The 22,679-nt window shown below is 34.1% G+C and overlaps 1 protein-coding gene across 5 annotated transcripts in view; it reads left to right on the plus strand.

Moving 5' to 3' along the window:
- Window positions 1-22,679, plus strand: part of DDX60 (DExD/H-box helicase 60) — a 123,039-nt gene that overhangs the window by 76,381 nt on the left and 23,979 nt on the right. For all 5 annotated transcript variants that reach the window (XM_059374208.1, XM_059374209.1, XM_059374205.1 and 2 more), the window contains exons 31-36: window positions 2,122-2,226; window positions 2,489-2,630; window positions 4,461-4,582; window positions 15,373-15,520; window positions 17,197-17,339; window positions 20,968-21,119. In XM_059374208.1, coding sequence (XP_059230191.1) covers window positions 2,122-2,226; window positions 2,489-2,630; window positions 4,461-4,582; window positions 15,373-15,520; window positions 17,197-17,339; window positions 20,968-21,119 — 812 coding nt within the window. The remainder of the gene's footprint in view (window positions 1-2,121; window positions 2,227-2,488; window positions 2,631-4,460; window positions 4,583-15,372; window positions 15,521-17,196; window positions 17,340-20,967; window positions 21,120-22,679) is intronic.

The following is a 22,679-nucleotide window of genomic DNA, read 5'->3' on the forward strand; positions in this document are numbered from 1 at the left end:
TCTTTCTTTCTTTCTTTCTTTCTTTCTTTCTTTCTTTCTTTCTTTCTTTCTTTCTTTCTATCGTATATCATGTTTTTATTTATTTTATCTATATTTTTCACTGGAATATAAGCACTCTGTGGCCAAAGATGCTTGTCTTAGTCCCTGGTACAGACATTTAATAAATACTTTTAGTATATTTTAGTATCTTAGCAAGGTGATCAGTTTTCTTATAAAGAGTTTATCTCTTGTGGGTTTTTCTATTTCTCACTTGAATATAGGTACATTTAAGTCAGATGGGCTGCCAAAAAATAGGATATATGATTTCACTCTGGCTTCTCTCTGGCCATCTAAGTGCTATTCAAATACCCTATTAAATGTGAGGGTAGCTGAATAGCTTTTGGCTCAAACGTTAGTGTTTGGTACATTTTAAACTTATGTAGCTTTTCTGGACTGAAAGTTCCTTGGTCTACTCTTGCCAGTCTCACTGCCGCATTTATCATATGGATGCCACTCATCACTACAAACTATGGTATACATTTCTGTCAGGGGCCTTACTATCTTAGTACGACTTTAGTTATGTGTCTAGATCTCTAAGATTACAGTGAATCACCATGAGTTGCTCACTCTCCTACTACTCAGCTGTTGCCATCCATGGCTAAATGCAAAGCAACAGAGAGAGACAGGAAGTAGGAAAGGACATTTGGAAAACTCTCAAAAAGACTCATCCTAAAATAAAAGTGATGGGCATTATATCCCCCTTCCTATCTCCCTTCTTTTTCTCATCTGTATCCTCCCAGCTTCCTTCCACATAGTTCACTGGTCTTACAGTGAGGACACACTCTTCCTAGGCTCTATAAACTCTCAGGTCTAATGGTAGCCAGGCTTAAGTTTGGTGATATCAGGAAAATTTCCTTTTATTGGAACCTCAGAGATTTTTTAGTGGGCAGCTCAAAGTTACCTGAAGTGCTACCTCAGGGCTGTTTTACACCAGAAACAAAGCAATATTTTTAATATTTTTGTTTTAATCAACCTATTCTATTTTTTTTAAAGATTTTTACTTATTTATTTGACAGAGAGAGAGAGAGATCACAAGTAGGCAGAAAGACAGGTGGAGGGAGAGGGGGGAAGCAGGCTCCCTGCTGAGCAGAGATCGATCCCAGGACCCTGAGATCATGACCTGAGCCAAAGGCAGAGGCTTAACCCACTGAGCCACCCAGGCACCCCTATTCTATTATTTTTGCCACGACACTGAAGTGAATATAATAAGAAATCTTGTTTTCCTCCAGAATGAGCCAAGAGGTGTAAGCTCGTAAAAGGGGTTCACATTTATTATCAGATCTTTCAGCAATATTTCAGTTCTGATGGTTCTGTTTTATATGTTCTTTTGTTAAAGGAAGGATATGCCATGTAAGAAGATGGTAAAGCAAATAATGTGAAATTTAACTGAATCTTATATATTGCAGGAATCTGTGTGATATAATAGATATGGGTAATATTTATCCTATTATTATATATTCTTTTATGTGATAGGTGCAGTGACAGGAGGGACAGAGGTAAGGCTCAGGAGAATAAAGTATAAGCCTCAGAGACAGGAGTTAGGGCACACTATGTGGGACTATATATGAAAGATACTAAGCTCGCCAAGAGGCGAGAGATGGAGCAGCATGAACATTTAGGTGTGACTGCCTTTGTTAAGTTTCTGTGGAAAAGGCAAGACAGGGCAGAGAAAGCAGTTTAGGACTGGCTAGTTTGAATAATTCTGCTGGGTTTTGGGCTGAGCAGGTGGCCTCTTGTCACCTTGTACATGCCTCTGGGATGATTTAGGACACCAAAAGTATTGGCTAGATGTGTGAGAATTAGGGAAGGAAGTAGTTAGGGGTATAAACTTGGGTTTGGTTGGTTTGTATATGATAGGCATGCTTTTAGGCAAGTTGTTATCTTTAGGAGTCAGCTAGCCCAGGAAGGGACAGTCTCTCCCCAACCAGAAAGATTTTTTGTTTGTTTCTTTTTTCAGAAAGGTTTTTTAAGATGTCAAAACATCATTAGAAAAAAATTTAAATTACAATATATCTGTATCATTATTTACAAATATATTTCATAAAACTAATATGTTGTGAATTAACATATTCTTTTTTAAAGGTGCTGTCAGTGCTACAGCATTCATTGCTGTCCTTCAAAAAACCCAGAGTCATGGAGATGTTAAAACTTTATTTCTTGTTTTCTTTGCAATTCCTTATGAAACAGGTATGATTGCTTTTTGCCTTTTTGTGAAATAGGAATGGTGCTGTCTTTACTTTTTATCCTGCTGAATTGTGGTCTTTAGAAGATTATATCCAATGACTAATATTTCTTTAATTAATATAATCATTACACTTGGCCCAGGTAACGATTATTAATCTCTCTTATATTGGCATTAAATACTGTTTTAAACTAGCACTTAATGTTATTTATTAATTAATGGATGTGGTGTGTTGAGTCAAACTAATAAATTGTTTTTGTTTTTTAGGGCTATTTAGATCAAGAAGGTAAACCAGTGGGGTTTGCTGGACTTGTATCACATTTGCATTATCATGAGCCTTCTAATCTTGTTTTTGTCAGTTTTCTTGTAAAAGGCCTTTTCCACAATCTCTGTCAGCCAACTAGAAAAGGTAAGCTTGATGGTTGTGTGTATAATCTTGAAATAGTAACAGAGACCATAGTGAAGCTAGCACTTCAGGAAAATTTTTTCTACATAGAAAACACAAGTTAATATTTAGATAATTTAGAGATACAAAATTAGATAAAGTTTTGTATACCTACTAATACAGATCATATGGGAGATAGCCATATTTTGTGACATCTATTTTAAAATGTCAGTTTCTTATGAACTTTAGTGATTTCTGGACTCCAAGACTCAGAACAAATTAAAAAATATGTGATTTTTTTAATAAATATTTTTCCTAATTAAATGTAATATGTGCTCATTATAGAAAAGGGATATAGTCAGGCATTATGTTAAATATAATATTCACAATTAGTATTTATGAATATTCCAATCATACTCTTATAGAATATAACTGTATATTTAAATAACTGATGTATTAATTGTACAATCTAGAATCTTATGTTCCTTGAAATATAGTTATGCCAGTATCATATAAATTTTTTGTGAATTCCATTTTTATGCCCACCTAATATTCCATTTAATACATTTTTTTAAAAATTAAAAAGTATTTCTATAATCAAGGCCTAGACCCTTAAACAGTGTCCCTAAAAGACATGTTTTCTTTTTGGTGCTTAAATTTATTGTATTTCCTAATGCTTTTCAAATGCAATGCCTTTTACAGCATTGCTTTATTTCTGTCATAAATGGATAGCAAAATTTTACTTTGTGCAATAATCCAGTTCATTATGCTCTGAACATGCATTGTTCCCTGAAACAAGGTTATTCAGGGAATTCTGTTCCTGCAAAAGCTCTGTAAAAGAGAAATAATTTCCTGTAACAGGAAGTACAGTTGTGTTCATTGCTGTATGGGTGTGGGTGGGGTGGGAGGGTGTATGCTATTATAATCATGGAGATAGAAAATTTGATAACTTTATGAGGCATGTGATATGGCTATTGCTCCTTTGTAAGTAAGGAAACGGATAAAGAGATGTTAAATAAATTACCATGGTCACACAATTTTTTAAAAAATGTTTATTTATTTGACAGACAGAGATCACAAGTAGGGGCAGTCAGAGAGAGAGAGAGAGGGGAAAGCAGGCTCCCTGCTGAGCAGAGAGCCCGACGCGGGGCTCGATCCTAGGACCCTGGGACCGTGACCTGAGCCGAAGGCAGAGGCTTTAACCTACTGAGCCACCCAGGTGCCCCCATGGTCACACAATTTTAATAAGTGCCAGAGCCAAGATTCAAATATAAGTAGTCTGACTCTAGAGCCCAACTTATTAAAGGTAGAACCTTTTTAATCACTGCAGTAGAATGCTCATGTGTTATGAAGGATAGAAAGTAAGTCAAGTGATTGTACCTTAATATGAGTGGCAATAAGGTAAAGAAGGAAGATAAAGCTGGGAGGTTATTTGTAAGCTGAATTTTGGAAAGCCTTAAATGCTAAGCTAAGGAGATTGGATTTTGTTTATGAGGTATTGACCTGCAAACAGGGATTTTTTGAATGAGTGAGAGACAAGATCATAGATGCTTTAGGAAAACTGATCATGGCCTGAAGTTAAGGGAGGGGGATGGGTAGAATCCAGGTAAGGAGATGAGGCAATTTGTGGTTGGAATGATTTTGGTACAAACTAGTGTGGGGGTAGCAAGAATAAAAAAGAAGGCACAGATGTAAACTGTCAGCAGACATAGTCATTCCTTCGTTGCTATATTTGTTACATTATTTTCAGTTTTCATGAAATGAAATGCAGTATAATATCCAATTTAAATGTTAAAAATGGGATTGGCACTTTTTTTTTTTAACCTTTATAACAAGATGCTTTGTATTGTATAGATTCAAAACATTTTTCTCAAGATGTTATGGAAAAACTAGTGTTAGTATTGGCAAATCTGTTTGGAAGAAGACCTCTTCCAGCAAAGTTCCAGGATACTACTGTCAAGTTTTATCAATCAAAGGTAAAATGTATGCTTCTGGTAACATTAAATAATTAATGTCATTAAGTAGTTCCTACCATAAATGATTCAGCAGTAGTAGGATTTTATCAATATAAGGTTCATTTGTTTATAGAATAATAGTTTGTTCTTTCTGTAATCCCTGTTATATTTAACCTCTAATTCATAAGCCTCTCCATATCAATATACCAAAAGACTAAATTTCTTGGGAAAAAATAAGGTAAAAAATTTTGCCTGTGTTTTCTATTTCATTGTATGACTCTGTCAAATTATAGCATTAAGTGGCTAAAGAAATAAATGTAGATAATTACACAGTAAATGAACAAATTGTTCCTATCATTGAATCTGTAGTTCCCTTAGGGTCTTTTTACCTTGGGAGGTAGGGCTACAGGCAAGAAGTGTATGTTGTGAACTATAATGTCCTCAGTGAAAAAACATTAGAATAGTCATTAAAGAAATAATTCCTTGACACATGTAGAATAAAAGCAGGAAAACTCTTTTCCAATTTTATTTGCAACATATTCTTTGATCAGGATTTGCTATTATTAAATCAACATCAAATACTGTTGCTAATATACCCCACTGGAATCTGAGAAAGTGGGATAGGTGGGTTATAAAATAGCTTTAGTAGAAGGTGACAAGGAACAAAAAGAGATGAGTCAATCTATATTGTCTAACTCCACAATGTCAAATTACAAATCTTAGCCCTCACAGAATGTTCTCTTGACCAGTGAACATAACTTTAGTCATTGACCTATCATCTTCACATTTTTTAATCACATGTAAACTCTTGAAGTATTATTTGTTTTGTTTAAACAATTTATATATAACTTAAGAATTCAGTATCTAGATTATCACAAAGAAAGATATCATAAAGATAAACACTAAAGGAAGGTTTTGCATGGAGACCTCCTGTCTTTCTCGCTGTCTGCCAGTCTCTTTCTTTTTCTCTTTTTTAAAGGTCATTGGAAATTTGTGCACTTTCAGGTAGGATATAGTAGAAGGTTATCACTTGTGTTGCAATGGAGAGCTGTGGAAACAGTGAGGATTTGACTGTCTAAAATTGTAAAATGGCAAAAACTTACTAATGATGTAATGGGAATCTTTAATCATGGCTTCCTACCAAATTTGTTCATTCTGAACATGGTGTAAAAAATATTACTTAGCATATACAGAGAGCTGCTTCTGAGATTAAAACAATTATTAAAGCTTTTAGTGACCTTATGAGGCAGAGTAACAGAAACGTGGGAGACATAGTGATTCTATGAGTTTATTGAGAATGTTTACTGAGTACCAGGTCTGCATGAAATGCTAGATTACTACACCAAATGTTTGCAATCTTGTGGCATTTATTAAGTAAAAACCCACTAAAAGGAAGGTTCTGCACTTATTCATAGGCTTGTATGCCCCTCAAGACATTTTTGAAGGCTTTTAGAACTGGAAGATGTGGAAGGTTAGGAAGCTCTGTAGGAAAGAGGTAGATCTTTGGCAGTCTTTTAGGACTGAGAAAACAAGTCCCATCAGCCTCATACTCAAAGTCCCAAGAGACTCATGACTCAAGAACAAAGTTAAGTCAGGTATAGATGGAAACCTAATAAAACTGGAAAACTATACCAGCAATACCACTTTAATCTCTATTTGGACTGAAGTGATCACATCTTCAATCACATAACCAGATACAAAAATGGGAAAACTCACTCTGGTGGAAGATAATATCATTTGAAGCCTATCAGGTCCTTTTATAAACAATTTATGGTGGAAAAAAAAAATCCCAGAACTAAAAAAGTGAATAAGCAAGAATATGACCAATTGGCAGAAAGAAAAGCAGGCAATAGTAGTCGACACACAGATGATTCAGATATTAGAGTTAAGAGGCAGAGAATTTAAGTATGATTAGTATGTTCAAGAAAATAGGAAAAATGATAGATAAATAGGAGAAGTGTTAGAAAACAGGAGATAGTGATAGAAAAAATTCATGGAAGGTTAGAGAATTTCACCAGATAATTAGAATTTTACCACATAATTAAATGGAAATGTAAGAATTGAGAAATATAATATCTGATCAGAATATGCCTATCAGAAGTCAGAATCAATGAGCTGACAGCTCAACAAAAAGTACCCAAACTGTACCACAGAAGAAAAAAATTGAAGGCAGATAGCATAAGAGAAATATGGATTACAGTCAAAAGGTCTAATGTTATTTAATGGGAGTCTATTAAGAAAAGAAGGGAAGAAAATGGCAGAAGAGTATTCAAAACTCTTCTATTTGGGAATTTTCTAAAGCTGGTAAAAGGCAGCACTCCATAGTTCCAAAAGCTTATTAGTCAACTTCAAGAAGGATAAATATAAATGTTAAACTAAAACTATTGAAAGTAAAAAACAAAGAGAAAATCATAAACCAGCTAGAGCTGAAACAGGCATTTCCTTGAAAAAAGCAATGATATTGATAGCTGACTTTTTTTTTTCATAGTCAACAAAAACATTTGCCATATTACCAGAAGAGAAAGCAGAAGTAGATGAAAAGTTGCATACTTAAGCTACATATGATAGCTGACTTTTTAACCAAAATAGTTGAAGCTAGAAGAAAATGGGCAAAAAATTTCCTCCTACTCTATTTTCATACATAAATATGTATGTATATTTTGCATGTTTTAAACATAATTTAAAATAGGCTAAATATATTGTAATTGATTTAATAATACATCAGGAAGGTATTCATGAATCTTATTTTACTTTTTTAACTTTATTATTACTGAGGTATATCTGATATACAAGGAATTGCACACATTTAATATATATGTCTTAATAGTTTGGACATGTGCATATATCCATGATATCATCACTACAACCCAGGTATGACATATATTCATCATATCCCATATTCCTTGTGTGTAAGGTGGCTTTTCTTTTTTTTGGTAGGAGCACTTAACATGAGATTTATCCTCTTTATGTATTTTAAACTTAACAATATTGTATTGTTAACTATAGGTACTCCATTGTACAGTCGATCTCTAGAATTTATTTATCTTGCATAACAGAAACTTTATATCCAATGAAAAACAATTCCCCCTTTCTTCCTCCACCCAGGCCCTGGGAGTCACCATTCTAGTCTCTGCATCTATGAGTTTAACCATTTATGATATAAGTGGAATATAAATAGAATTTATAAGATATAAATTCCGTTACATGAAATCATGAATTACTTGTCCTTCTGTGACTGGCTTATTTTACTTAGCATAATATCCTCTAGGTTCATCCATGTTTTTGCTAATGGAAAGATTTCCTTCCTTTTAAATGTAGTATAATATTCTATTGTATGTATATAACACATTACCGTATCCATTCATCTCTTGATGGACATTTGGGTTGTTTCCATATCTAGCTTATTGTGAATAGTTTTGAAGTGAACAAGGGGGTACAGATATCTCTTCAAGATCCTTATTTTAATTCTTTTGATATATACATGACAATGGGATTCCGGGATCATATGGTAGTTCTATTTTTAATTTTTTGAGGAAAACTCTAAATGTTCTCCATAGTGTCTGCATCAGTGTACATTTCTACCAAGAGTGTACAGGGATTCTAATTTTTCTATATTCTCCTCAACACTTACCTTTTTGATTTTTTGATAATACCCATACTAACAGGTAGGAGACAATATCTAATGTGGGCTTCATCTGCATTTCCCTAATGATTAGTGCAGTTGAGCAACTTTTAATACACGTAGTGGTCATTTGTATGACTTCTTTGGAAAAATGTCTAATCAAGTCCTTTGCCCACTTTTAAAATTTTTTTGCTATAGAGTTGTAGAAGATTTATTTATATATTTGGATATTTTCCCCTTACCAGGTAGTTGAAATATTAGAAATATTTTCTTCCATTCTGGAAATGCCTTTTCACTTTATTATTTCCTTTGCTATGCAGAATGTTTTAGTTTGATTTAGTCCTACTTATTTATTTTCATTTTTGTTGCCTGTGCTTCTGGTGTCATATTAAAAAAAAATCATTTCCTTAGTCCTACTTATTTATTTTCATTTTTGTTGCCTGTGCTTCTAGTGTCATATAAAAAATCATTTCTAAGACCAATGTCCTTATATTTTCTTCTATGAATTTTATAGTTTCAGGTCTTACATTTAATTCTTTAATGCATTTGAGTTTGTTTTTATGTATAGTGTATGGTAAGGGTCAATTTCATTCTTTTACATGTGTTTATCAAATTTTGCCAACACCATTTGTTGAAGAGATCATCCTTTTCCCATTGTATGTTCTTGACACCCTTGTCAAAGATTTTTTGACCATATATACTTGGATTTTTTTCTGGACTCTATTTTGTTCCATTAGTCTATATGTCTTTCATGATACTAATACAATACTGTTTTAATTACTGTACCCTTATAATGTGTTCTAAAATTACAAAATGTGATGCCTCTGGCTTTATTCCCTCTCTTTAAGATTATTTTGAATGCTATCACAAATGAGATTGTCCTAATTTTCTTTTCAGATACTTACTTAATGTATAGAAATACATTTTTTTTGAAACACAACTATTTATGTTGATCTTGTATCCTCCAACTTTGCTGTTACCGTTGGTTAGTTCTAATAGTTTCTTGTATATGTGTTAAAAGAAATACCATATATTTTAGGCAGACAAAAACATCTAAACTTGGGAGACTTGAAGATGTAACAGGTCATGAAATCTACTAGAAAGGATAAATGTGTGGGTAAATATAAATAAATATCTACTGTATCCAAAAATAGTTATAAAATCTATTATATATATATATATATATATATATAAACTAAAATGCATGATAATCATAACATAAGTGTTGGGAAGGGTAAATATATTTGAATATTTTAAGTTCTTATACTATTAAGAGTTGTGAAAATTAAAAATGTATTTTATATTCTCTGGGATAAAGACTAGCAAAATAGTGCACAAATGTTAATAGAAGAAAACCTGATTTTAAAAAAAGGCAAGAACAGAGAAAAATAATATATAATATATGGTCTGGATAGAAACTAAATATTAAAGTTGTATATACAAACTCAACTGTATAAGTAACTGCATTGGAAAGACATGTACTAAATACTTCAGGTAAAATACTAACATTTTTAGATATTATTAAGAAAAAAACCACAATTATATGCTGTTTATACAAATCACATTTTAGCTATATGGTCCCAGAAAGGTTGAAGGTAAAATGATAGAAGAATAGATATGCCAAGTAAATACTTACCAGAAGAATCCAAAATTCCTGAGTTGCCTGAAAATTAGATAGATGCATTTCTAAATACATAGGTCAACAAAAGAAATAGCAGGAGACTTTAACATGGTTCTGGGACTGAGGGTGTAGGTGGTATGACAGAGCCCTAATTAGTTGCTTAAAGCCTTGTAACACTGATTTTAAAAAATTTGTACTTGTAGTGCTTACTGTGGTAAAATACCTTTTAAAATTCTTACCTTAATGAAGTCTCAAAAGTTCATTTTCACTTTTGTTTCCTTTGCCTTTGGAGACATGTCTTAGAAGTTGCTGTGGCTGATGTTGAAGAGGTTACCGCCTATGTTCTCCTCTAGGATTTTGATAGATTCCTGCCTCACATTGAGGTCTTTTATCCATTTTGAGTTTATCTTTGTATATGGTGTGAGAGAATGGCCGGGTTTCATTCTTCTATACATAGCTGTCCAATTTTCCCAGCACCATTTATTGAAGAGTCTTTCTTCCACTGGATATTTTTTCCTGCTTTGTCGAAGATTATTTGACCACAGAGTTGCGGGTCCGTATCTGGACTCTCTACTCTGTTCCACTCGTCTATGTGTCTGTTTTTATGCCAGTACCATACTGTCTTGGTAATCACAGCTTCGTAGTAAAGCTTGAAATCAGGCAATGTGATGTCGTCAGTTTTGTTTTTATTTTTCAACATTTCCTTAGCAATTCGATGTCTCCTCTGGTTCCATACAAATTTTAGGAATGTTTGTACCAGCACTCTGAAAAATGCCAGTGGAATTTTGATCAGGATGGCATTGAAAGTATACAGCACAGATATAGACAGATATAGACTATTGCTCTAGACAGCACAGACATTTTAACAATGTTTATTCTTTTGATCCATGAACATGGAATGTTTTTCCATCTTTTTGTGTCTTCTTCAATTTCTTTCATGAGTGTTCTGTAGTTCCTCGAGTACAGATACTTTACCTCTTTGGTTAGGTTTATTTCCAGATATCTTATGCTTCTTGGAGCTAGAGTAAATGGAATCAATTCTCTAATTTCCCTTTCTATATTTTCATTGTTAGAATAATTACACTGATACATATACATTGATACAAATGCATTGTTAGAATGTATAAGAAAGCAAATGATTTCTGTGTATTGATTTTGTATCCTGCCACATTACTGAATTGCTGTATGAGTTCTAGTAGTTGGGGTGGAGACTTTGGGCTTTCTATATAAAGTATCATGTCATCTGTGAATAGAGAGAGTTTGACTTCTTTGCCAATTTGAATACCTTTTATTTCTTTTTGTTTTCTGATTGCTGTTGCTAGTATTTCTAGTACTATGTTGAAGAACAGTGGTGAGAGTGGGCATCCTTGTCATGTTCCTGATCTCAAAGGGAAGGCTGTCAGCTTTTCCTTATTGAGAATGATATTCGCTGTGGGTTTTTCATAGGTTTTATGAAGTTGAGAAATGTTCCCTCTATCCCTATATTTTGAATAGTTTTAATCAGGAATGGATGCTGTATTTTGTCAAATGCTTTTTCTGCATCAATTGAGGGGACCATGTGGTTCTTCTCCTTTCTCTTATTGATTTGTTCTATCACATTGATTTGCGAATGTTGAACCACCCTTGCATGCCATGGATAAATCCCACCTGGTCTTGATGGATAATCTTTTTAATGTACTGTTGGATCATATTGGTTAGGATCTTGTTGAGAATCTTGGCATCCATATTCATCAGGAATATTGGTCAGAAATTCTCCTTTTTGGTGGAATCTTTGCCTGGTTTGGGAATCAAGGTAATGCTGAATTCATAGAAAGAGTCTGGAAGTTTTCTTTCTGTTTCTATTTTTTGAAACAGCTTCAGGAGAATAGGTATTATCTGTTTTTTTGGATGTTTTGTAGAATTCTCCACGGAATCCATCAGGTCCTGGACTCTTGTTTTTTGGGAGGTTTTTGGTCACTGCTTCAATCTCGTTACTAGATATTGTTCTATTTAGGCTGTCAATTTCTTCCTGATTCAGTTTTAGAAATTTATAGATTTCCAGGAATGCATCCATTTCATCTAGGTTGCTTAACTTACTGACATATAAATGTTGATAATAATTTCTGATGATTGTTTCTATTTTCTTGGTGTTAGTCGTGATCTCTGCCCCTTTCATTCATTATTTATTAATTTGGGTCCTTTCTCTTTTCTTTTGGATTAGTTTGGCCAGTGGTTTATTGTTCTTATTGATTCTTCTAAAGAACCAGCTTCTAGTTTCATTGATGTGTTCTGCTGTATCTCTAGTTTCTAACTCATTGAACTCTGCTCTAATCTTGATTATTTCCCTTCTTGGGCAGGTGGCTGGCTTAATTTGGGGTTGATTTTCCAGTAAAGAGTGTTGGTGTATTCAGGATTTTTTTGGTTTTTTGGAGTGAGGCTTGGATGGCTATATATTCCCCCACCCCAGGACTGCCTTTGCCATATCCCATAGGTTTTGGACTGATGTGTCTTCATTCTCATTGGTTTCCATGAATTGTTTAAGTTCTTCTCTGATTTCATGGTTGATCCAAACATTCTTGAGCAGGATTGTCTTTAGCTTCCAAGTGTTTGAATTCCTCCCAAAATTTTTCTTGTGGTTGAGTTTCAGTTCCAAAGCATTGTGAGAATAATCAGGGAATAATCTCAATCTTTTGGTATTGGTTGATCCCTGATTTGTGACCCAGTATGTGGTCTATCTTGGAGAAAATTCCATGTGTGCTCGAGAAGGATGAGTATTCTGTTGTTTTAGGGTAGAGAGTTCTGTATATATCTATGAGGTCCATCTGGTCCAATGTGTCATTCAAAGCTCTTGTTTCTTTATTGATTTTCTGCTTGGATGATCTATTACTGAGAGTGGCATGGTAAGAGCCCCTACAATTAATGTAGTCATATCAGTATGACTCTTTATTTTGGTTAACAGTTAACTTATGTAGTTGACTGCTCCCATATTGGGGGCATAAATATTTATAAATTGTTAGATATTCTTGATGGATAGACCCTTTAATAATGATGTAGTGTCCTTCTGTATCTCTGACTACTATCTTTAGCTTAAAATCTAATTTATCTGATGAGAGAATCACCACCCCAGCTTTCTTTTGAGGCCCGTTGGCATGTAAGATTGTTCTCCATCCCTTCACTTTCAGTCTGGATGTATCTTTAGGTTCCAAATATGTCTCTTGTAGACAACATATGGGTCCTGTCCTTTTATCCAGTCTGCAACCCTGGGCCATTTTTTGGGAACATTTAGGTTGTTTATGATGAGAGTGATTATTGAAAGATAAGTTTTTATTGATATCATGTTGCCTGTGAAGTCCTTGTTTCTACAGATTGTCTCTATAAATTTCTGTTCTATGTCACTCTTGGGTTCTTTTTTCTTTTATAGAATGCCCCTCAATATTTCTTGTAGTGCCACCTACTCTTTTAAACCTTGCCGGTCTTATCTCTCCAACCATTTTGAATGTCAGCCTTGCTGGATAGAGTATTCTTGGTTGCATGCTCTTCTTATTAGTATCCTGAATATATCTTGCCAGCCCTTTCTGGCTTTCCAGGTTTCTATGGACAGGGCTGATGTTATTCTGATAGTCTTTCCTCTGTACATAAGGCATATCTTCCCCCTAGCTGCCCTTAAGACCTTCTGTCTGAAATTATGATTCGTGAATTTCACAATTAAGTATCTGAAAAGCTTCTGTACAGCAAAGGAAATAGTCAACAAAGCAAAGTGGCAACTCACGGAATGGGAGAAGATATTCACAAATGACACTACAGACAAAGGGCTGATATCCAAGATCTATAAAGAATTCCTCAACTGAATGCTCAAAAAACAGATAATCACATCAGAAATGGGCAGAAGGCATGAACAGACATTTCTCCAAAGAAGACATATAAATATTTAACAGACAAATGAGAAAATGTTTATTATCATTAGCCATCAGGGAGATTCAAATAAAACCACATTGAGACACCACCTTATACCAGTTAGAATGGCCAAAATTAGCAAGACAAGAAACAAGTGTTGGAGAGGATGTGAAGAAAGGGAACCCTCTTACACTGTTGGTGGGAATGTAAGTTGGTACTGCCACTTTGGAAAATAGTGCAGAGATTCCTCAAAAAATTAAAAATACAGCTACCCTATGACCCTATGACCCTACCCAAAGATACAAATGCAGTGAAAAGAAGGGCCAGATGTACCCCAGTGTTCATAGCAGCAGTGGCCACAGTTGCCAAACTGTGGAAAGAGCCAAGATGCCCTTCAACAGATGAATGGATAAAGAAGATATAGTCCATATATACAATGGAATATTATGCCTCCATCAGAAAGGATGAATACCCAACTTTTGTATCAACATGAATGGGACTGGAAGAGATTATGCTGAGTGAAATAAGTCAAGCAGAGAGAGTCAATTATCATATGGTTTCGCTTATTTGTGGAGCATAAGGAATAACATGGAGAACATGGGGAGATGGAGAGGAGAAGTGAGTTGGGGGAAATTGGAGGGGGAGACAAACCATGAGAGACTGTTGACTCTGAGAAACAAACTGAGGATTTTGGAGGGGAGTGGGGTGGGAGGTTGAGTAAGCTTGGTGGTGGGTATTATGGAAGGCACGTATTGCATGGAGCACTGGGTGTGGTGCATAAGCAATGAATCTTGGAACACTGAAAAAATAAAGTAAAAAATTAAGAAAATACATTGGACAAAATATAAATAGGATGAGAATAAAATGAAATCATTAAATATTTTAATTAAACAATAATAAATATACAAATACAAGATGTAACTCATACAAAATTTATAGGCTTAGAGCAAAATTTATAGGCTTATAATTATATCTTAGAAAAGATTAAAGGCTGAAAAAAATCAATGATTTAATTTTTCAGCTTACGCTCAGAAAATAAAACAAATAGAAAATCTAATTAAAGGTAAATTTTACAAATATCGGGACAGAAAATGGGATATTACTACAGCTCTTACTTTGGACATTGAGAAGACTAAAAGAGGGTATTATGAATAATTTATGCCATTACATTTTGTTATTTGGACAAAATGGGCATATTCCTAGAAAATGCAACCTTCCAAAACTAACCAAGGAAGATATAAAAAGTCCTGTGTCTGGGATCTGTTAAGGAAATGTGGTCAGTGTTGTATGGAAGTGTTGAATCACTATACTGTACACTTGGAATTAATATTAAACTGGATGTTAACCACACTGGAATTTAAATAAAAAATTAAAAAAAAAGAAAAAGATGGTGTTGATTAAGTAGTGTGAAAGCAAAATTTTAAGTGAGTGTACTAGTTTTTATAAATACACATAGAAACAAAAAATGAATTTTACTTCAATTTCACAGATGAAAGAATGTAACAATTATATTATTGAATAAATAATTGACTAAATAATTTGAATGAATAATTGAATAAATAAGGTGACTACAGAATTATATTGCAGTGTTCTTTGCCACTCTTCCAAAGTTTTAGTATTCAAGGAAGGCATATAGATCTTTCTAAAAATCTATTTGGCTTTCCATTGTTCTTAATGATATCCCTGATGATTTAGGTTTTCCTTGATGATCTCCCTGAGGATTTTAACGATGCTTTACATGAGTATAACATGGACATTACAAAAGCCTTTGCCTCCTTCCTACTAAATGTTTCCAAATTGGCTGATATGAAACAGGAATATCAACTCCCATTGTCAAAAATAGGTAAGTATATCTTAGCTCCACTGTGGAACAATTTAAAGGAAAAAAAAAAAAAGAATATTTTTTCCAGAGGAAGAGAAGAGCCTGGGAAGGATCAGTATGTCTTAAAAAAATCTGCTTTCCAAAGAAGGAAACTCTTGATTCTTAGAAGCCAAAAGGGCAATGGAGAATAAAAATAAAGAGTCATTTATAAACCATCTTGATTAAAGATTGCTTTGGGGGCAAGCCTGGAAAGTACAGTAAGGACATTTATGAAATGAAGAGAATATGAGAGACCATTCTATCACTCATTTTCTTGAAGAAATATGTATAGACTTGGGAGATTACCTGGACCCAAACTCTGGTTCTGCTATTCTTAGAAGGGAGACCTTGGGCAAGATTCCATATTATTTCAATAATCCATATTCATGCCTCAATTTTCTCAAAAGTTATATAAAAAAGAGAATGGCATTACAAACCTAGTTTGGGTGAGATTTAAATAATTCAGTTAATATATGTGAATATCTTAAAACAATATCTAGCACATAGTAAACACATTAATCTTTGCTCTTATTTTTCATAAGCCATTGGATATAAATTGAGGGGAAAATGAACAGGAAAAGCTGACTTGGATAAAAGGAAAGGGTTGAGTCATGGGTAGCAATTTCCTAATTTTATTATACCCTAACATCTTCAATTGGAAAAAGAAAGCAGAGCCTATTACTTCCTGGGCCTATTAAAGTGAGAAGCAGCATGAACAAAAGTAAACAGTAACAGTGGATCATTGTGAGCATCTCAAAGGAAGCAAAATAGGAGTGCCTTCATTACAAATTAGAGTCACCTTTGGATGCACAATCTGGTGCTTTTTGAGAGCAGGATTAGAGGGGATGCCTGGGTGGCTCAGTTGGTTAAGCATCTGCCTTTCACTCAGGTTATGATCCCGGAGTTCAAGGATGGAGTCCCATGTTGGGCTCCCTGCTTAGTGTGGAGCCTGCTTCTCCCTCTGCCCCTCCTCCTGCTTGTGTGCATGTGCTCTCTCTCTCTCTCGAATACATAAATAAAATCTTTTAAAAAAAGAATGGGAATGGAAAAAATATTTCTTCTCATATGCCATTTCCAAACCCATTGACAGTGGCCTCTTGGGATACCCTCGCTGGAATGATTGTGAGGCCAGATCTAAGTTCGGTGGGAAAAAGCTTCAAGGTAATAACAATAATTCTGTGTTAAAAGAGAATGCAATTTAAAGGTAGTCTTTTATTACCTGTTGATCAAGGAACTAAAACATAATACCAAATTTCATAATATTGATAACATTAACAGCTAACATTTACTGAATTATGCTGTGCCAAGATGTGCAACTCTCTTAAAAAAAACGTATTTTATTTATTTTTCAGAGAGCACAAGCAGGGGCAGCTGAAGGCAGAGGGAGAAGCAGGCTCCCCACTAGGCCAGGAGTTCAATGTGGGACTTGATCCCAGGTCCCCGGGATCATGACCTGAGCCAAAGGCAGAGGCTTAACGTCGACTGAGCCACCCAGTTGCCCCATGCTACTCATGCTATGTGATATACTCATCCAGTCTGTCATAGGTCCTGGAAAGTTGAATTACTCCATTGTAGCATGGTCTAGAGAATGTGCATAAAGTGTAACAATTTGGCTGATTTTTTTTAAAAGCTAAACTATTCCAACTTATTGTGGCCAGATTTCACAGGAAAAGAATGTGAGGACTCTGAACTTGTGTCTCACTTGATGAACTGCAAAGAAGGAAAAGTAGCTATTTCTCCATTTGTTTGTCTCTCTGGGAACTCTGATGGTGATTTGCTTCAACCAAATACTCCAAACCATGTAAGTGAAAATGGGGTTTATACTTTAAAGAAGAATTGAATGCATGCTTCTATGCTGTTTAGAAAGAGTTCAAATTTCCCAAATTGAAAAAAAAAATCCAGGTGTATGAACAGAAATATCCAGAAAATGGTACTCTTGAGGCCAATATGATTTCAGTTTTTCAGTGTTGACATGAGGGACCCTCCTCCATTATACAGCATTCCCAAGTATCACCACTTTTCTTCTGTCTTTGTGGTTTGACGCAAGTTTGTTGTGAAAAGAGCACATATAACTATCTTGAGGCCTTCCTGGTTTTGCTATAAATGTTATAAATCCCATATGTATTCTGGATCACTGATGTCCAAAATGGTGTACAAAGAACTAGACACATTGGGAATATGTTGGATAATTCACTGAATGTTGGAATAAACTTACAGAAATTTAATTTTTATTTTAACACAAAGTTTGAGAAAGAAAATAAGTTTTGTTATATTTGATGTTATGGTTTGACACTAGGGTTTGAACTCTATTCTAGCCCCAAATCAGATAGTCCTCTTATGTAAAATAGCCCAGTATCACTTAAAAGAATTTTGAAAAACTAAATAGACCTTTGTGAATTTTAAATGGACACATACATTTTTGTCACAAGTTCTACTAATTTCTGATGATATAATTTCCAGCTTCAGATAAACTTTGATATGTTAAAATAAAGTTACCATATCATTTTTAATGTATAAAATGTAATCTGAATGCTGAGGCACTTGAATACTCATAATTATGAAGTTAAAAACAGTCAAGAATAAAGTTTCTAATGATTTAAAATTTGCTAAAGTTCTTTTCTCTTATATTTAGATTATACATTCTGCAACCTAATTTTACCTTAATGTAATATATTTTTAAACATTAAGCTACCCTGTCTATCACATTTCTTAGCTTAAATAGTATGCAATTTCAATTTAAACAAGAATGCAATTTCAGTAGTATACAACAGGTTATTTCCTGTTAATTGCAGAAACTTAAATATAATACAAATTTTGAGAAGTAATTACCAAAAATAAAATTAATGTTATATTAGAAATGTATTAATGGGATGGATGAAACTATTTCTTTTTAAATTAGTACAATAACTAAGAATGAATATTTACTTATTTTTAGAATGAAACAGTTCCAGCTTCAAATTTTAATTTGAATGTTGAGAAGCCTTATTCAAATAGAAAAGTAGCTCAGAATGGAACAACTTTTATAACAGTGATACACAATTCTTCTAATTCTTTCTGAGCTGTTTGTCCCAAATCACCTACCAGTCTATTATCACAAACATATTTTTAATGATCTCTTAATTAACAACTTAATTAGATCCACTGTAATTTTGCTGAATTCAAGTAATTGGAAACAACCTAATTTAAAAGAAAAAAAGTTATTTTTTTGCTTAGTCCTTAAGTCACCCATTTTCTTAATAGGAAAGCAATATGGCTCTTTGTTGCTACTCTGTACATTTTTAAACCCCAAGAACTTTGAGGAAGCTTTTTGTTTTATAAGATGAGAAAAAAATCATTCATGAAAAAAGAGATGAGAAAGGACTTTTTTAAAAAAATTGATAATGTACATGGTTTAAAAATTACTTAGAGACCACTGCTCCAGGTCTTTACACTCATGGGAGTTGTATCTTAACAGAATGTGGGAGACTGTGGAATTCTGAGATAGAAATAACAGAGGACTGAAATTAGCTTATAAGATCAATAATTTTATGAAGCTTGGGGTGCCTCGGTGGCTCGGTGGGTTAAAGCCTCTGCCTTAGGCTCAGGTCATGATCCCAGGATCCCAGGATCGAGCCCTGCATCGGGCTCTCTGCTCAGTGGGGAACCTGCTTCCTCCTCTCTCTCTACCTGCCTCTCTGCCTACTTGTGATCTCTGTCTGTCAAATAAATAAAATCTTTAAAAAAAATTTTATGAAGCTTTTTCTCTGTATTTTATTTCTATAATTATAATTTCTTACGTAAGAAGTTTGTAGCTAATCACATTGAAAATAAGACATTAATTATTAAGTATTATAATTTCCCTTTTTTTTTCTATTTTACAATTAATTCAACTTATGGATAGTAGGTCACATTAACTTTTGCTTCCCTTCCATGTGCACATTTTTCCATGGGGTTTTTGAGGAACACTAATACAGTTATAATATGATATAGTGTCTTCATCTTATTGCCACATAGTCACCATCAATTAGAAGAGATCTTTAAGGTACAAAGCAGGAACTAATACAGACTTTTCACTGTTCCTGCTGGTGTGTTAGAAGAAGCAGGTTCTATATCATTTATTTTGAAGCATCCTGCGCAGATGAGTATTTCTAGAGTACGCCTTGATGGCGACATGTCCTTTGCCTTACCCAACTCACTTTATGCAATTTTACTTTACTAATGTAAGTTATAATCTCTCAAATCTTATTTTGCTTTTATTATTTGTTACATTTTAATGTAATGCTACATAGGTATTCATACAATCTTTAAATTACATATAGATAAGCTGTAAAGCATTAAACTAAAATGAAAACCCATGGACTCAGGACCCATGGACTCCTCCTCTATTTTACTCCCTTGTCTTTCCTCTTTCTCTAGGATACAAATTATCCTGAATTTTGTGTTTTTAATTCTCCTTTAAAAAACAGCATATTCCAAAGTTCCTTTTTCTATTTGCTGTTTTTGATTTTTATAGAAAGTAAAAGAATACTTACTCTAGTCTCCTGGATGTTGTTTTTTGCTTTTGTTTTGTTTTGCTCTTTGCACAAGATTCATTCATGTTGTCAGTTGAAGCTCTATTTTATTTTCACTGCTTCATAATATTTCAGAGTGTGGATATAAAACAAGCCATTGATCTAGTTTCCTCTTAAAAACTGTTTGTGTTTGTTTTTATTCTTTACTGTTACAAAAAGGGCTGCTACAAAAATCTAGTGCCCATGTGCAATAGTTTCCCTGGAATGTAAATATTCTGGATTTTTTAGGTCAAAGAGGTTTCTGGATCATAATGGAATAAGAACAAGAACTTATAGTGATAAAAGAACTTTTCATGCTACCACCAAATCATTTGAGAAAGTAGTTGTACTGATTAGTGTATTAGAGTAGTTCCTATTGACCCTGTATAGTTTTCATAAAATGACCAGACATGAAAGGCTATTGACTTGTTAACTTGCTATTCTTACTTTTTTTCTCTTTCCTTGTATCTCTCTCTCCCCTTCCTTTTTATTCTGGTGATTGGGTTCTTGCAGTTGTTAGAGTTGAATTCTTCTCTTGAGACACAGAAGGCACCAGATCTCTGATACTCTGTTTATAAGATATCTCTTATACCAATTAGGATAATGAAAAAAATTAAAATTAGCTTTTCTTTCCAAGTGACTCTTGTTATTATTCTCATGGCTGGACAGTTGAAATTGCCGAGTACGCTGTGAGGCAATAATGTTCGTAGGTGGTACCAAGTCATTTTCTAGACTTGCTTAGGATAGCACCAACCCAGTGTGTATGAAAGACACCCTCTTACTTCATCATGAACAGTGTGCTTCAAAAAAGTTGAATAAAGAAAGGAACTATAAAGCACAATATAAGAAAGCATAAACTTTCTTTACACATAAATAACAAAAAGATTTGTGTTTCTTTAGGTCATTCTACGCACAATTGGTATCAATCACAATCAGGCTCCTGTGTTGTGGTCACAGATACTTGATAACCAAGGAAGAAGAATGCCACTTAATGCTTACGCACTTGATTTCTATAAACATGGTTCCTTGATAGGACTAGTCCAGGACAACAGGTATGTTTTATCTGTCTTCCCCTATCCACCCCCCCAGTCTTTCAACTTCTATCTTTCTGTGTCCATGTCTGTACTCATGTCTGTGTCTCCATCTTTCTCTTTCATTTCTACCTCTACCTGTGGTTTACCAGCAAAATCTTAGAACTTAGGGTGACTCACTTGACCTAAAGATGTACCCTGCAGATATATTTTCATACTCTCACAGATGTGTTTTTATTTATTACTATCCTATTTATTGACTATAAGCTATTTAAAAAACTCACCATTAGCTGCAAGAAGTATATAAAAAGGTATATAACTCACACTTCTGAAGATTGAGCATAGGACAATTGTTTTAGCTCTTTGTCCTTGCCAAAGGACAAATCATTTTCAAAAACAGTAAGGAAGGGTATATCCTCTTGGATTTGCCTGAAAGTAGAGAAATTGGTCCAGGCACTGAGCACATAGATGTGATAGGGGCATTCTGTCACACTAATAAGTAATTCAGTAGAAAATTTGCATAAAATTTTGAGCAGTTTTTATTGAATTAAAGGATTTAAAACTTGGGACACTAGATAAATATTGATTTTTTAAAAATTTCATAGCTCACTGATGCAGATGTATTTTATTCCTTTTTAAAGTTTTTTATTTTAATCACCTTGTGTTCATTATGACAAGTGCACTCCTTAATCCCCATCATATATTTTACCCATCCCCTTCCCCCATCCCCTCTGGTAAACATGTGATTGTTCTCTATAGTTAAGAGTCCATGAGAGACTATGGACTCGGAAAAACAATCTGAGGGTTTTGAAGGGGCGGGGGGTAGGAGGTCAGGGTACCAGGTGGTGGGTATTATAGAGGGCACGGATTGCATGGAGCACTGGGTGTGGTGCAAAGATAATGAATACTGTTATGCTGGAAAAAAAAAAGAGTCCATTTCTTGGTTTGCCTCTCTCTCTTTCTCTTTGCTTGTTTGTTTTATTTTTAAATTACACAGTGAGTGAAATCCTTCAGTATTTATCTTTCTTTGGCCGACTTATTTCACTTAGCATTATACTCTCCTGCTTCATCCTTGTTATTGCAAATAGCAAGATTTCATTCTTTTTTATGGCTGAAATATATATATATATATAATTTCCATTTGTCAGTTGATGGACACTTGATAATGGACTGCTTCCATATCTTGGCTATTGTAAATAATCCTTCTATAACAAAGGGTGCATATAGCCCTTTGAATTAATGTTTTTTTTATTCTTTGGATAAATACTCAGTAGTGTGATTGCTAGATAGTAGGGTAGTTCTAATTGTAACTTTTTGAGGAAACTCCATACAGTTTTTCATAGTGGCTGAACCAGTCTTCACTCTACTAACAGTGCAGGAAGGTCATCCTTTATCCATGTCCTCATGAACACCTACTGGTGTTCTTGTGGTTTTTTTTTTTTTTTTTTTTTTTTTTATTTTAGTCATTCTGACAAGGATGAGGTGATATCTCATTGTAGTTTTGATTTGCATTTCCCTGATGGAAAGTAATGATGATTGTCTCCTCATGTGTCTGTGGGCTATCTGTATATCCTTCTTGGA

This window comes from Mustela nigripes, chromosome 1, assembly GCF_022355385.1.
Source record: "Mustela nigripes isolate SB6536 chromosome 1, MUSNIG.SB6536, whole genome shotgun sequence".
In the NCBI taxonomy this organism is placed as follows: Eukaryota; Metazoa; Chordata; class Mammalia; order Carnivora; family Mustelidae; genus Mustela; species Mustela nigripes.